Below are 17,371 nucleotides of genomic sequence, written 5' to 3'. Positions count from 1 at the left end.
TGTCCTATGTGTTCCCAGAAGAATAAGGGCCAAATAGATCCAAGCTGCAGAGAGGGAGATTTCGTATAATATAAAATGAGCTTACTAAGAAATAGAAAGTACTCATTAGCAGAATGTGTTCACTCTCTTGATATGTGTAAATTGAAGCTGGTGTCTCTTGGTGTTTTCTTTGATTTGTTCCTTTATTCAGGAAGTGATACATTCATCCCGATTTTATATAGTGAGTGTCAGGCACTGTTCTTTGAAAACTTTATTGACTCATTGAGCTCTCAGAACAACCTTGTGAAGTAGGTATTGCACTTTATAGATGAGAGGGCACAGAGAGGTTGAATACTGACTCAACACCCCACAACTAGTAACAGGAAGAGCCAAGACTACTTTTCTAGTGGTGCTGGGCTTGAGCTGTAGATGTGTGACTTATCTTGGGTGAGAGGTTGGACCAGATTAAACCTCTTTCAACTGTCAAGGTTGTATAATCATATTTATTGAGCCCTCGCTGTATTAAAGAGAATGTATAGTAGTGATAGTCAAATGCCCATTTTCCAGGACCTAATAAGGAGTTTGCTCTAAACCACTGATCTTTACCTCTGGTTCCTATTCTCTGTCTGCCCAAAAGAATTACACAGGGAGTGAGACCGTAAGAATGGTATGTTGTGAAACATTTTCCAAGTGATTGTAAAGTACAGCCAGAGTTGAGGACTGTGGGTATAAAAGATCTCATTTAATATTTACAATGATTCTGCCAGACAACCTTATCATCCCCATTTTATGTATAAAAGGACTAACAGGTTAAGGGATGTTAGGAGCTTGGACTTTGGCCCAGCTAACCTTTTTTTCTTGGCCAAACAAGTCTCTCTGTCATCAAAGCCTCACCAGGTTACAACTTCCCAATTCCTTCATTCTAAAAGAATTAAAATGAACAAAAAATCAAGAGCAGGTGTCATTGTTATGTCAGTGCAAGAAAACAGATGAATTACAGTCTATGTTCAGAAGATGAAGGTAGGTGGAGTTATCCTACCCTCTCCTGCACTGATCATGTAGTGTAGATCATAGCTGCTTTGGGGAGACAGTCTTTCTTTGGAGATCAGAATGGTATAATAATGCAGGAGTTCAGTTAATTTTCATAGTAGCCTTATAAGACGTTTTCTCTACATTCCCATTTTATAGCAAAGGAATTGATGTAAAGTTTTATTAGCTAAACTTTAGGCAAAACTGGGATTCAAACCTGAATCTAACCACAGATCTGATCCAGATAGAACTTCTACTCGGCCTGCCAGCCATGCCGTAGAAGAATGCTGAGGAAACAGGCAATGTTTAGTGCAGGGAAAGGAAAACTTAGAAGAAAGATATAGTAGGTGTTTTCATCTACAAGAGCTGCAATAGAGAGAGAGGACAGAGAAAACATCTCATGTCTTTCCCCTCCTTAAAGACCGTCAGTGGCATTCAATTGCCATAGAAATAAGTTCTAAACTCCTTAGCAAAACTTAGAGACAATTATATAATCTGCTGCCTGCCTCCTCTTCAGTGTCCATTTTACTCTCCTGATCTAGCCAGTAGCCTGCTTTCAGCCCTTCACAGACGCAAGCATCTCTCTGACGCTCCCTCACTTCCCACTTCATGCCTGGCCAACCTCTTCTAATCTCCCATCTCAAATGCCTCTTTGCTAACTCCAGACATGGTTTCATCTTCTTGCTATATGTGCCCACAGCACCCTAATTTTTGTAAAACTCATTACATTTTAATTGCTTTTTTAATACCTGTCTTTCTAAACAAGCTGCACTAAGTTAAGGGTTGTATCTTTCTAGTTCAGTACTGTAATTTAGTGCCTAACGTAAGACTTGATACAGAGAATATGTCCTCAACAAATATTTAAATATTGAAATTGATTAGCAACACCAGGGGAATTTGATGATGGAAAGAGGAAGCAGAGGGGATGAACCTGAGGCAGGATGGCAGAGGGTTAATTTTAATGGTGGAGCATTTAGGGAATGATGATGGGCTTGGGTGGTGTCCCACTGTGGACCTCTAGAAAACCAGAGGGCACCATGGTGACAAGTTTGCCTGGAGGAAGGGAGTATCTGACTATTTTGCCACACTGCAGAGGTCTCTGATGGTAGGTGTGGCCTCCCGCTGGTAAAGTCATTTCTGATACTGTGTAAACATGATTGTCAACACATATGGTGTTTGGTGCTTGTGGAATTTGTTGAGGGGAAAAGAATTCTGATTTCTGTCTTATAGCCCTCTCCCTTTCTCTGTCTCAATTTTATGCTTACAGAGAAAATGAAAGAACCAGATGATCAGGATGCTGATGGGGAGAAATCAGATAGATCCAAGAGTGACAGAAGGCAGTCTCATTCCTCTAGATCTCCATCAGGAAGTAAGTAAAGATTGTAGTGTACACTTAGGGTCTTTATTATTAAATTTAGGTAAAATAATTTTTAAAGAGTGCATATCTAAGTTTATATGACAGAAAAGTTTACTTGTTTAATTCCTCTACTAAACTCTTAAGTTCTTTAGGGGGCAGATTCTGTGTTTTAATCATTTTATCTCTAGCTCCTAAAGAACAGAGAAGCTACTATCATCTCTATACTGATAGTGACCCATCTTCGCATCTGGTCTGGCTCCTTCCTGTCGGGTCTACGAGGTCTTTAATGGGCCCCTCTGATACAGTGCAGTGGAAAGAGAACTGGACTTCAGTTTTGAGTCCTGGGTCTACTATTTAGAGATGCTTGATCTTAGATAAATTATTTCAGCTTTCTGCACCTCAATTATTCTACCCACAAAATGACCATTGTGAGCTGTCTGAGAATTAAATTGGATACCATACATGGAAGAATCTCACATGTAGATAGAAGGGAAAGTGAAGATTTTGTAAGAGGATTTTTAAAAGACTGCCAGTTCTTTCTGACTGGGCATCATGGTGTGAGGTAGCTTAGTGGAATCTTGACTGTTTTTAGTTTCTAGCCCTAAGTCTAGCTTCAGAAATACAATTTTTACTATTCACCTAGAGGAGATCAGGTCCTGGGGAAATCAATTTACTTATAAATTGTACATTAAATTCTTTCAGTTTATCTGAGGCATTATCTGGCCAATCCATGATTTCTCCATATTATGTTTTATTTTAGGTGTTTATCTTCTCTTGCTTGGACTTTTGTAACAAGGATCTCTACTCAAGTCATCCTGACCATACCTCCACTAGAGTTATCCTCCCCAGATATCACTCTCCTCAAAAAACTTCAGTTTGCATCTCTTTTGTTTTTCCATTTACACTCCTCTCTGCTTCCTGCACAGAGGATCGTCTACTGTATAGTTTCCAGTCCTTTGCAGCATTTTCCTGGATGGATGGATTTAATGATAATGACCTTTTGCCCAGCACCGCCTGTTAGTTTTTTCTTTCCAAGCTCCACTTTTCCTATCAGTGTCACACCCCTTCAACTAGGCTCAGAATATTCATTTTTAGAAAAATGATTTACTCCCCTTCACCTGTATTCACTCCCAATTCCATTATCCAAGCTGGCAGCCTTAATTCATTTCATGGCAGCTTGGGTATCAAGCTTTTAATATTGTAATCTAGAGACAGGGAAATAATATTTGATTGTGATAGTCCCATGGAAGAGCTAAGATATCTGTTCAGTGGTATTATTGGAGAATAGTTACCCAAGGGTCCCTGTTGGGGCAATTCAAGAAATGGGGCCACGTCTAGGTGTCCAGGATTATTTCCTTTCCATCCAAATGCATGAATCCTATAGAACCCTATCCTGTTGTCTTGTTCATTGGCGTGGCCCAGCTTTCTTGCCCCATTCATATTAGTCTTGGGCCTTATTTCTCATCTTTTACCTTCATCTCAGCTAGATCTTGGCTCAGACAGTAAAGAATCTGCCTGTGGGTTCCATCCCTGGGTTGGGAAGATCCCCTGGAGAAGAGAATAGCTATCCACTCCAATATTCTTGCCTGGAGAAATCTCATAGAGGAGCCTGGCGAGCTACAGTCCATGGGGTCGCAGAGAGTCAGACACGACTGAGGACTAACACTTTCACTTTCACAGCTAGATCTGCTAGGTGGTTCCACTTATTTCTAGCACACTTACCATTTCTGCCTTGTTATTCTGAAACTTTACTTGGCCCTTTCACCTGCTCGACATGGTATATTTGAACCACACTCATGTTTGGCCTTGATCTGAACGTTAACTTAGACCTGTTAGTAGGTCTGTTTTACTCCCATTCCAGTTCTCTTTCTCTTCTAGCTTGTTCTAAAGAGAATAATCTGACTTATTCCTGGGGTATCATTCAGAGATAAATAGTCACACCCAGAGAAGTTTATTCTTGTCTGTGCTTAGTCGCTCAGTCAGCTTTACTTATCTTTGACATAAAAGTGAAGTGAAAATTACTCAGTCATGTCTGACTCTTTGCAATCCCATGGACTATGTAGAATTCTCCAGGCCAGAATACTGGACTGGGTAGCTGTTCCCTTCTCCAGGGGATCTTCCAAACCCAGGGATCAAACCCAGGTCTCCCACATTGCAGGCAGATTCTTTACCACCTGAGCCACTAGGGAAGCCCTTAAAAGGTCCCATATAAATAATAGGTTGGTCCAAATCAAATTAAATTGAAAAAATGATAGCAGCATACCAGCCAATCTTTTTTTCTTTACCTTTTACTTTCTTATAAGTCTGTTTTGATAGGAAATAAACTGGTAATGAAGTGAAAATGGAGATTAATTCACAGGAAAAGCTTGAAACAATTTTTGTAAAGCTACAAGAGTGACCAAATAAAATGTTTTTTTAAAGAATTTTTGAGTTTAAAATTCATTCAATTTAGAGTTACACATGAATTGGACATATTAGCTTCTTTGAAAATAAGAAAATGTTTAATTCAAATTTACAAATTATTAAAACAATTTCTTTTTAATAGCTGCTATGAAAGAGGATCACAAGTCTATTGACAATACCATAGGCGAAGGATTTACTGAAGGGGAAGAATCATATATAGAGGATGATGAATCATATGCGGAACGTTTGGAAGGAAGTTCAAGTTCATTTCAAGATGATTATGCAGAAAGCCTTGAAGGTAATTTTTATTAGTTTTCTATCAGTGATTGTCCCTGTTTTAACTTAACAGTTGTAAATCCATAAAAGAAATGTTTGCAAGGTATGTGGGGAGTGATAAAAGAAAGAACGTAAAACATATTCTGATAGGGTGGTTTAGCAGCTCTGGAGCTGTATATTTCATTTCTGAGAATCACATACTCATACTGGATTCTTCTGGGCAGTGGGGTGGTATAGGGAGTGATCAACCCTACATTAGTGAGAATAACTCCTCCTTGGAACTGATGATGTGCTGTCTTTTGAGACTGCTGTAGCCAGGTGCTAACTTGTGGTACATCCTGTGTTCAGGCCAGGAGAAGTAGTTCCTGCCAGAGTATTATGGGCTAGATACATTCTTCTTGTCTTCATGAAATATGACATCATGATTGATCAGACACTCTTCTTAGTTAAAATATTTTTAACTTTTTAGAATCTCGGTATATGGAAACTCCTGCCCCAGATGCAGAAGAGGCAGAGGAAGAAGTTAAGAAGAAAATATCAGAAAGCTTCTTCTACGATTACATGGAGCTTGTCTCAATGCCTTTTGTGACTCCAGATTCAAACATACCGCTGGATCTTCTTACACTTGTGTATCCACTTCAGTCTTGTATAATTTTGGAATTTCAGCTTTTTAGGTCAGGGGTTGGCAAGCTATAGCCATGGTCTTAATTTAGACTAAGCTTTTGTTAGAAGCCAAATAACCATAAAAAGAAATAATGCTTTTCTGGCTATCATTTCAGGAGCTCTGATGTGAAGGAAACCAGGAGGACTTTTATTCCCATTTATCTCTAAAGCTTGGCACCCTTTTTCAGTGCCTGTCAAGTGAAAATCATTGATCCCCCTTCTTAAAACACTAACATGGCCATTGTCAGGCCTTAGTACTTTCACATTATTTATCAGATAAATTAAAGAGAAGATAACCCTGAGGAGGAAGCAGGGAACAAAAGTACAGGTTTTAATAGGAGAATAAGAGTCTATAGAGAAATATAAAAGTAGGATAATTAACAAGGGGATTTGGGGTTTGCTGTCACTTTATGATGTAGGTTTGTAAGGCACTGGTTTGAAGACAATTTCCATTAAGGCCTTTGTTTAGCAGTTTAGTATGTTTACCTTCCAAAGGGCAGTGATTATGACCACATGGCCTAAACACTGAGGTTTAGGCCCTTTATAAAAGGGGTGCTTACAGAGGTAGGGTGGAGAAGGCAATGGCAACCCACTCCAGTACTTTTGTCTGGAAAATCCCATGGACGGAGGAGCCTGGTAGGCTGTAGTCCATGGGGTCGCTAGGAGTCGGACACGACTGAGCGACTTCACTTTCACTTTCCACTTTCATGCACTGGAGAAGGAAATGGCAACCCACTCCGGTGTTCTTGCCTGGAGAATCCCAGGGACGGGGGAGCCTGGTGGACTGCCGTCTCTGGGGTCGCACGGAGTCGGACACGACTGAAGTGACTTAGCAGCAGCAGCAGCAGTACAGAGGTAGGGCAGTGTACTTCCTGACTCAGTTTTGCTTTTTATTTAAAGATTGACCAGATTGTTATTTTAGCTTCTAACTCTGTTTCTCTAATCCTGCTGCCGCTGCTGCTGCTGCTAAGTCGCTTCAGTCGTGTCCGACTCTGTGCGACCCCAGAGACGGCAGCCCACCAGGCTCCCCCGTCCCTGGGATTCTCCAGGCAAGAACACTGGAGTGGGTTGCCATTTCCTTCTCCAATCCTAGGTACAACTAAAACTAATTCACCCTGAAACTTGTAACCTGGAGTTTTCTCTCTTGAGGGCCTTTAAAAAAATAAATCTGTAGCCCTTTGACCAATGGAAGTTATGCTATTGGCCTTCTAGCCTATTTTTTAAAATGAGGTGGTTTATCAGTCATCTAGAAGCTTCTACTGACATGCACATGCTCAGAAAGCTTCCTGGACCTACTGGCATTATTTCCATGAGGATGGGGCTTTGGGCATATGTGCTCTGAAAAACTTCTCGGGTACTTTTCATTGTGCTGCCTTCTCCTGGCTGTCAACACTAGGGACTTGCTACTTCAGAATACAAGGATCTCTGTTTTAGAGAGAGACACCAAGTTTATAAATCAGGGAGCCAGAGAGATCTTGACTTTTGACTCAGTGCATGAATCCTTTCTACTCATGCTGCATGAGTGAATGTGTAAGCTTTGGGCTTGTCTTGATCACTTTCAAAACCAGGGCAGTCACAAAGCAGCTGATCCCATTTTTGAATAGCTTCCATTATTAGAGAGCTCTTCCAGATCTTGAATCAAAATCTGCCTTTATGGATGTCCTGCATTAGACTTTGTCCTACTCTCTGGAGATGGAACAAATAATCTCTGTTTCTTGTGAGAAGCTCCAAGAAGTCAGCTGTCATGTGTGTGCCCCAGGTACTTTTAAAATGCTTTATATATATCAGATTTAAAATTTGTGTCTTCTAAATCAATCAATAAATGTGTAGTTTATAAAATATCACCTAAACCACAGCATAATTTGTAAAAGACACTAAACAGAACTTAAGATAGTGTTTAAACACCATTTTAAAGTGGAGGTTCTAGGTGGCTATGGATGGACAGTGAAGTCCCTAGGCCTTTGGTAAGAAGTTAAGAAAAGATGCCAGAAGAAAGGATGAAGTAAAACACAAGGAAGTTGGAGATGTATCAGAATACATTTTTTACGTTTTTCAGAGCTCTGCTTATGGACTGCCTTGTCTTCTGGGTTTAAAAGGGGGAGTTCAGACTCTAGTTATGCATTCATTCATTTATTCATTTAGCCTGCTATGTTCAAGACTCTGGGGGGCATTCCAGCAAACAGATAAATGAGAAGCAATCTCTGTCCTCAAGCAGGTTGTGATTGATTTAGAAAGAGCGTGTCTGAGAAGATATAGTCTTACCCATTCTGCATTTGAAAGGGCTCTCAATCAATGCAGCTGCAAGGCAGAGTTTCCCCCTTGAAATCAGCAATGATAATATTAGATTAATGAGCATGTCTCTGATTCTCTATCATCCAAATTAGTGAGGGGATTGTACCTCATTTCTCTCTTCATAGTTACAAATGTACCTCTAGCCCTCTAGAGTGTTACACTGGTATCTGGGAAAAGGGAAAAGAGAGGAAGAAGAAGGAAAGGTGAGAGCAGTGACTAAGGAGAGGGAAAAGGAGGGTAGGCAGAACTTCCTGCCCCATACCAGGCTCTGTCAAGGCTGTATATTGTCACCCTGCTTATTTAACTTATATGCAGAGTGAGTGCAAGCATGCTAAGTTGCTTCAGTCATGTCTGACTCTTTGTGACCCTATGGACTATAGCCCGCCAGGCTCCTCTGTCCATGGGATTCTCCAGGCAAGAATACTGGAGTGGATTGCTGTGCCCTCCTCCAGGGGATCTTCCTGACCGAGGGGATAGATCCAGCATCTCTTGTGTCTCCTGTATTGGCAGGTGGGCTCTTTACCACTAGCACCACGTAGAAAGCTCTATATGCAGAGTGAAAGTGAAAGTCACTCAGTCATGTCTGAGTGTCTATACAGTCCATGGAATTCTCCAGGCCAGAATACTGGAATGGGTGGCCTCTCCCTACTCTAGGGGATCTTCCCAACCCAGGGCTCGAACCCAGGTCTCCCACACTGCAAGTGCTGAGCCACAAGGGAAGCCCATGTGCAGAGTACATTACGTGAAATGCCAGGCTGGATGAAGCACAAGCTGGAATCAAGATTGCTGGGAGAAATGTCAACAGTCACAGATATAGATGATACCATTCTAATAGCAGAAAGAGAAGAGGAACTAAAGAACCTCTTGATGAGGGTGAAAAGAGAAGAGTGAAAAAGCTGGCTTAAAGCTCAACATTCAGAAAACTAAATCATGGCATCCAGTCCCATCACTTTGCAAATAGATGGGGAAAACTGAACACACTGACAGACTTTATTTTCTTGGGCTCCAAAATCACTGCAGAAGGTGACTGCAGCTGTGAAATTAAAAGACACTCCTTGGAAGAAAAGCTGTGACAAACCTAGATAGCGTATTAAAAAGCAGAAACATCGCTTTTCTGACAAAAGTCCATATAGTCAGAGCTACGGTTTTTCCAGTAGTCACGTACGGATGTGAGAGTTGGACTGTAAAGAAAGCTGAGCACCGAAGAATTGATGCTTTTGAACTGTGGTGCTGGAGAAGGCTCTTGAGAGTCCCTTGGGCTGCAAGAAAATGAAACTAGTCAGTCCAGAAGGAAATCAGTCCTGAATATTCATTAGAAGGACTGATGCTGAAGTTGACGCTCCAATACTTTGGCCACCTTATGCCAAGAACTGACTCATTGGAAAAGACCCTGATGCTGGGAAAGATTGAAGGTAGGTGGAGAAGGGGATGCCAGAGGATGAGATGACTGGATGGCATCACTGACTCAATGGACATAAGTTTGGCAAACTCTGGGAGATGGTGAAGGACTGGGAAGCCTGGCATGCTGCAGTCCATGGGGTCAAAAAGAGTTGGACACGACTGAGTGACTGAACAATAACAAAATCCAGGCTCTGTTAAATTCTAGTCTTTATTTGTGAGGCAGCCCCAGGTATTCTCCATAAGGCAAGAATAGCTTCATCTAGATCTTAGATCACATATTCATTTGCATTTCTTCATAAGATTCCATTTTAGGCATTTGTGTCTTTAAATTTATAAAATTCCTTTTTCTTGTACAAATGCCCCTGAAATGTTTTCTCTCTCTTTTTCAATTTAACTATTAGGCAATGAGATAGGTATAGTTACTTGTTGTTAGTTATAATTTATATTTCATAATTCAAATTGCACTAGTTAAAATTTGATCATTTTTTAACATCCTACAGATCCTCTTGTTAAAATCTCTGTATAATTTTTTTTTCTGAAAGTATTTACTAACAAATATGAGGAATCCTCTAAAATCAGATTAAAAAGAAAACCACGGGCTCAAAAAATAGATACTTGTCTTGTGTACCTTCAACTTTTGTGTTCAGCAATGAATTCTTGGAAAATAAGAATCTATTTAAGTTACACTGTGTAATATATTTCTTTGCAAATGATAATTTTTTAATAGGTTGATCTCATTTAATGATTATAGTCATATTTTGGATTATATTAATTTGAACTTGAGTATAGTAACAATGTACATTTGAAAATAGTTTACAGCTCAATTTTTTAAACCTATTTTGAATTAATGAAGTTATACTCTATAGCATCAATGCACACACATTCATCTATATACCTGTGTATACTAGTGATACAGAAAGGAAATGTTAGCAGGAGAGAGGAAAATGAAATTATTTAGGGAGCGCCTTTGCTCCTTGGTGGTGATTTAGTCACTAAGTCGGGTCCGACTGTTGTGACACTGTGGACTGTAGCCTGCCAGGCTCCTCTGTCCATAGGATTCTCTAGGCAAGAGTACTGGAGTGGGTTACCATTTCCTTTTCTAGGGGATCTTCCTGATCCAGGAATCAAACCTGGGTCTCCTGCATTGCAGGCAGATTCTTTACTGACTGAGCTATGAGGGAAACCTATAGTACTCAAATTGAAAGTTCAACTTTATTTTTTATTGAAAACAAAATTAAAATTAATGTGCTTTCAGGGTTTTCCTAGGAAAATTAAATTATTAACTTAGAGTATGACAATTTTCACATAATTTAAAAATAAGCTTACATTCAGTTCAGTTCAGTCGCTCAGTCGTGTCCAACTCTTTGTGACCCCACGAATCGCAGCACGCCAGGCCTCCCTGTCCATCACCAACTCCCAGAGTTCACTCAGACTCACATCCATCGAGTCAGTGATGCCATCCAGCCATCTCATCCTCGGTCGTCCCCTTCTCCTCCTGCCCCCAATCCCTCCCAGCATCAGAGTCTTTAGTTACATTTGTAATACATTAAAAAACTGTTTTGGCATAAAATTTAGCTACTAAGGGTATGGGTTTAAAAAATATATTAATTTCATTGCTTACTCACCGCCACCCCCCATGGTTACTGTGCTTTGCTTCTTTTCCTTAGCAACTTACCCACAGACATTCCTTTGGTTATGACTCCAGAAAGCGGGCCAACCTGCAACTTCTGGAAAGCAGTATCGTGATGTACATAGCTGGGAACCAGTTGATTTTTCTGAATCTGAAAACCAAAGAACAGAGCTACTTGCAAAGTAGCAGTGGAATCGGAATTGGTGTCACTGGGGTATGCCTTTGGTGATTTAGGAAAAGCAACCCAATTGTGGGTTCATTTGGAGTCATGGGATTGCATGAGGTGCACAGCAATCTTTATTCTAAGGAGTTTTCAATTCGTGATTACAACCACTACGTTCACTGACATTAGCTTCATGCAATATTACACTATTTATATTGATATTACTAATATTGTCATCTCATTTTGCAGATAAGGAAATGCGGTTAATAGAGGTTGAGTGACTTTCCTAGAGTCATGCAGGTTTTTTACATTAAATGCTATTTTGCCATTCTGCAAAAATACTAAGATGAATAACATGAGTGGTAGTTCATGTAATAATTAGAGCTAAATGCCAGATAAAATGCAAGTATAGAGTTGAACATTAGGAGATGAAGTATAATTGTCTACTCAGTAATTTCAAATAGTCGACAAAAAGATGTGTGATTTTAAGTCTGTCTCTTCCTTCCTCCCAGGTGTCTGTCTCCATTAGTCATTTTCTCTCTTGTATCTTCACCCTCTACTTCCTTGGGCATCCTCAGCATGAAAGAATACTATTAAATCACCTTGTTCTCATTTTAAAAGGCCCCTCTCTGGGACTTCACTGGGGGTCCACTGGTTACCCTCGTTGGGGAATTAAGATCCTGAAAGCCTCAAGCCCTGATTAAAAAAAAAAAAAAAAGCCCCTTTCTAACCATGCATTCTCTTTACCTACTGACGTTTTAAAATATATAATTAGAAAGATGCATTTTCGGCTCTGCCGAGTCTTCATTGCTGCCCGGGCTTTTCTGTAGCTGCAGAGAGCAGGGACGGCTCCCTAGTGTGCTGTGGGGGCTTCTCATTGTGGTGGCTGCTCTGGCTGTGGGGCACAGGCTCTCGGGCACCTGGGCGTCAGTGGTTGTGGCTCCCTGGCTCTGGAGCACAGGCTCAAGAGCTGTGACACGTGGCTTTCGTTGCTCTGTGGCATGTGGGATCTTCCCGGATCAGGGGTTGAACTCGTTTCTAATGCATGGGCAGGCAGACTCTACCACTGAGCCACCAGAGAAGCCCTACCCCCTGATTTTTGATCTTTCCCTCAAAGCTGAACTTCTGCTGTCTTCTTCCTATCACCTCACTAAGGTGGCCAATGACCCTATTAGTGGCCACATCAAAAGAATACTTTTCTACCTATCTTACCTGACCTCTGAATAGCAATGGCTTTTCCCTTGGTTGTTTCTCTACTCTGTGCTCCTTAAAACAGGCATCCCAGATCTGTTCTCACCAGCAACAGGCAGCCTGAGTGGTCCTCTCAGCATCACTGGTGTCAGGAGAAGGGCATCTGTTGAGATTAATCTGTGAGAGACCTCACAGGGAAAGAAAAAGGAGGAGAAATGGACGTGGGTGCTCATACAAGCTGTGGGGCTGTGGGGCTGTGGGGCTCATACAAGCAGCCCCTATGAGATGCTCAAGAGGGTTTCTAGAGGGATCGTGATCCGAACATCTAATCTTTCCCTTGTGCTTCCTACTGGTTGTGAGCAGACCAGACAGAACTAGTGCAGAGCCTGGTGTGCAGAAATGGATGTAAAGTTACTGAAAGTGTGAAAGATACAATATTTCTAAGTCAGATGCAGAGGAAATACAGTAAATATTCCCTGGATAAACTATTTGTGTCAATGAACAAAAATAACAGGAATGAACATATGACTCCATCCAATGTATATGGCTATCATTTGAAATGCTAAGATATGTACTGCTGGTTAGGTGAAATTTAAAAAATTGTGACACAGCTTACTCTGAGACATGAATTTTCTATTCAAGAAGGTAGGTTGATTTATATGCAAGGTGAACAGTCTGACTTAATTGTTTTCAAAGAGTGGTTCCCAGATTCAGCAGCACCAGCATCACCTGGGAAAATGATGGAAGTGTAAATACACAATCTCAGATCTCAGCCCCAGTTTACTGCCTCAGACACTCCAGTGTTAAAGCTTGCAGTCTGCGCTTTAATAAGCCCTTCTTGTGATTCTGATGTCTGCTAAAGATTGAGACCCATGGTTCTAGCTCTTCAGATGGCAATTTAAAAAACTGTAGAGTTAAACATGACTCTTAATGAAAGTAATACTTAATGGCGTACGCTTCTAGTTCTCAGTTTAAATTATATCCACTGTCAAGTATTTAGTAGATATCCAGCTTTGAGTTTTCTGTTGGAGTGGATCCTAATAAACCAATTATAAAGTAACAGGTTCTGAATACTTATTAATATAACTATTTATATGAAAATCTCCCTTTTAATACTTTAGTGACCTTTTGTTTTTTATAGGTTCACCCTGATAAAACTTATTTCACGGTAGCAGAAAAAGGAGTTTTCCCAAAGATAATCATTTATGAATATCCTTCAATGAGGCCCTATAGAATCCTTCAAGGTGAGTCTTAGAATCTTTAAAATATCTCATGTTTAAGGTGAACAGAATTCTCAAGATGACCTCACGTTACTGTAGCAGTCAGGGTCTGCCAGAGAAACAGAACGAATTGGAGAGAGAAGAGAGATTTATTTGGAGGAACTGGCTTATATAATTGGGGGCTGGCAGATCTGAAGTTTGTAGGGAACACTCACAGCATGGAAATTCTTGGGCGGGAATTGATTGTATGTCTTCAGGCAGAAGTTCTTCTTCCTAGGGGAAACCCCAGTTCTGCTTCTTCCTGCTTTCAGCTGATGGGATGAGGTTTTTAAGGATGATCCACTTTTTGGTTCTTTCTTAGGATTTTCATCTCTTTGCTGACATTGCTCTTCTGCTCTTAATGTTGGCTACTTTATCCATTAGAGCTCTTAGCATATTAATTGTAGTTGTTTTAAATTCCCAATCTGATAATTCCAGGATCTATGCCATATCTGGTTGTGATGAATGCTTTATCTCTTCAAGTTGTCTTTTTTTTTTTTTTTTGCTTTTTGGTATGCCTTTCTTCTGAATAGCGAGACATGATGTATTGGGTAAAAAGAACTGCAGTAAACAGGCTTTTGGTAACCTGGTGGTAGGTTGCGAGGGAAGGAAAGAATTCTTTAGTTCTATCATTAGGTCTCATTTTTTTGGTGAGCCTATGCCTCTGAACTCTGAACTTCACAAACATTTCTCAGCATTTTCTCCCAGCTTAGGTGGGGGAGGATGGCTAGAGTCGGCTGAGTTGGATATTTCCTTCCGCAGGGCAGTTAGGCTGCTGATAAACCCCAGCTGTTCAGGCTCTGGTTAATTAGTTAATGAGTTTCCCCTGAGGGCAGACCTTATTAAGACCAGAGGACTCTGGGGTATTTCAAAATGGCTCCTTTCTCCTTCCCTCTCCTGGAAGCCTCTGGAGATTTTTTCTGGATATTTTTAGTTTAGGAATCTAGTCAAGCTCCTGGAGATAAATCTCACAACATTGTTGGGGCCACCTTGTGGCTGGTTCCCCTGGAGTTTTTAATTCTCAGACTTATCCACACTGAGCCTCTTGCAACCAGAGTTCAGGTTTTATTGCGGGCAGTGGTTCCTGAAGCTGTTTTGGCTGTTTCCGCTTGGAAATCTCTGCTGTGGTGACTTGCTGCTGCTGCTAAGTCACTTCAGTCATGTCCGACTCTGTGCGACCCCATAGACGGCAGCCCACCGTCCCTGGGATTCTCCAGGCAGGAACACTGGAGTGGGTTGCCATTTCCTTCTCCAATGCATGAAAGTGAAAAGTGCAAGTGAAGTCGCTCAGTCGTGTCCGACTCTTAGCGACCCCATGGACTGCAGCCCACCAGGCTCCTCCGTCCATGGGATTTTCCAGGCAAGAGTCCTGGAGTGGGATGCCATTGCCTTCTCTGGTGGTGACCTGAGTATCTCTATATTTTCATGTCGGTCTCTCAGTTCTCAGCGGCAGGGCTTTGCCCCGGTTTCTTCCCTCTCTTACAGATTCAAGAAGAGCTGTTGATTTTTTTTCGTCTTTTCAGCTTTTTATTTGTTGTTAGGATGGAATGGTAACTTCTTAGCTCCTCACATGCATAACCAGAAACCGAGAGTCATCATTTTTATTTTGTGAAAAATTCAGTGGCAGTTTTTAAATTGACTTCTCTCTGCTGTCTAACATGTCTTCCCTGCTTCATAAAATAGAATATATTCTCAGTGCATCTTTCTCAGGCGAAATGTGGTTAAGACTTCTTCACCCTTACCCCGTCCCTCCATACTGTGTAATACATTCTCCAGCCAGAGGTGATGAATGGTTTTGAAATTGTTTCTTTATGGGATTCTTGACATTCTTCCACCAACGCACATCACTACAGGTGTTCTCTCTTGCTTTTTTATTTTTGAAATAATATAGTTTTGAAAGTGAAATGCTATCTCTGTTATTAGACTCCCATTCATCTCCTCATCCTTTCAGATGGAACTGATCTGGCCTATGCGTACGTGGACTTTAACTTCGATGGTACCCTGCTGGCTTCTGTCGGTGGCAGCCCTGATCACACCCTGACCATCTGGAACTGGAAAGAAGAGAAGCCTATACTGAGGACAAAAGCTTTCTCCCAGGAAGTTTTTAAGGTCACTTTCAACCCTGAAGATGATGAGCAGCTCACTACCTCGGGATCAGGCCACATCAAGTAGGTCGGGCACATGATACAGATGCTAGTTGTTTATTGTTAGGACCTTTTCTAAGAGGTTTGATCAGCTGCAGACAACTTTTGCTGATGTTAACATTAGGATACTTTTTAAATGCGTTATGCTGAAAACTAACTATAGTGCAACTTTTCTAGCTGGTTATGGAGATTTTATTACTGAAAACAGCACAGATGAAAGAAGGGCTTTGAATTTAGCCTGCTGCCTTCTTATAGGCTTCACTTCCCGAGAGAGTTTGTGTAATGTCTTACTAACATTGGCGTGCTGTGTCCAAGTTCATACTGTCTTTCAGATCCACTATTCAGTGTGTTGAAATGATTCTGTATGATGGACAAGTCATTTTGATGTCTCTGAACTCGGTCTTCACTTGTGAAATGAGAGTCATAACAGAGAGTTGTATTCTTGACACCTGACTCTTAATACTAAATGGTAGCAGAGCCTATTCCTGATCTCTGATATCTGGATATTTTCACTGTATCACACACTGTTCTTTGTTCAGGATGAAGTGATTTTGTCTTTTATTTAACAACCTTCTGGCACTACTCTCAAGCTGCCCATAACTTGCTTCCAGTGTCTATGAGAAGTAATCTATCCTAAATTCTTTTTATTCCAACTTGAAACTGGTCTTTTTAAAATATAGAATAATTGAACAGATTTTTGAATCTTGAGAAGTCTCAGCTAACTCTCTGCTAACTATAGGTTTAAAATTTTTAATTTTCCTATTGCTTACTAAAGTGTACATTTTCTATGTACTATATCTTTGGAGAAAGAGAGACTTTAAAGGATTTCATGGGTGATGTGGTATAAAAAGAATTGCAGAGGAAATGGAAACATATGATCAAGGACCTACCACAGCCTCTGAGAAGGATGTTGATTGTTTAGGCTCTTGGCTTCATGTTATTAACTTGTTAATACTGTCCATTATCTATTTTACATCCAGTTGGTAGGTCAGATCCTTTTTTCAACATAATTTTCTTCATTCCGACTATTCATTTGTTTAGGTTATAAACAAGGTATTAGTAACTTAATATTTATTGATTTTATGTACTAGACACTCTTCTAAGAGTTTTTTTTTCAACAATTTCATAAGGTTGGTGCAAATAATATTCTCATTTTACATGTAAAAGAAGGAAGATACAATGTGATCAAGAAAATTACTCAAAGTTACACAGCAAGTAAATTAGAATTTTTGGACAATATTTACATCCTCTAAAGCGGTACTGTGTAGTAGAACTTTCTTCCAGGGTGGGAGTGTCCTGTGCTGGTCAGTCTAGAGACACTGACCACGTGCAGCTACTGAATTCTTGAAACTGGTTGGTCTGAATAAAACACTAATTTTTAAATTTTATTTAATATAATTACTTTAAATAAAAATAGTCAAACATATGGCTATTGCATAGGACAACACAACTCTGAAATGTAAGATTGACAAAGGCAGGAAATTTTTTCTTTTTGGACTATTTTGCTTGATGCTGAATTCATGTTGCCTAGAGCTTTGCCTGACAGGTAGTTGATGCTTAAAACAAATTAACTGAATGAATAGA

The 17,371-nt window shown here is 40.4% G+C and overlaps 1 protein-coding gene across 1 annotated transcript in view; it reads left to right on the top strand.

The window, feature by feature from the left end:
• The first annotated feature begins 2,280 nt into the window (after positions 1 to 2,280).
• The window catches only part of CFAP44 (cilia and flagella associated protein 44), a 123,892-nt gene continuing 108,801 nt past the window's right edge, over positions 2,281 to 17,371 (top strand). The window contains exons 1-6 of the mRNA XM_068968454.1: positions 2,281 to 2,377; positions 4,911 to 5,066; positions 5,514 to 5,673; positions 11,082 to 11,244; positions 13,526 to 13,628; positions 15,595 to 15,811. Of these exons, the coding sequence (XP_068824555.1) occupies positions 2,281 to 2,377; positions 4,911 to 5,066; positions 5,514 to 5,673; positions 11,082 to 11,244; positions 13,526 to 13,628; positions 15,595 to 15,811 (896 nt within the window). The remainder of the gene's footprint in view (positions 2,378 to 4,910; positions 5,067 to 5,513; positions 5,674 to 11,081; positions 11,245 to 13,525; positions 13,629 to 15,594; positions 15,812 to 17,371) is intronic.

Source organism: Capricornis sumatraensis, chromosome 1 (genome assembly GCF_032405125.1).
Source record: "Capricornis sumatraensis isolate serow.1 chromosome 1, serow.2, whole genome shotgun sequence".
Taxonomy (NCBI): domain Eukaryota; kingdom Metazoa; phylum Chordata; class Mammalia; order Artiodactyla; family Bovidae; genus Capricornis; species Capricornis sumatraensis.
The sequence above is the reverse complement of the archived record's forward strand: the minus strand, read 5'-3'. Positions and strand labels throughout refer to the sequence as shown.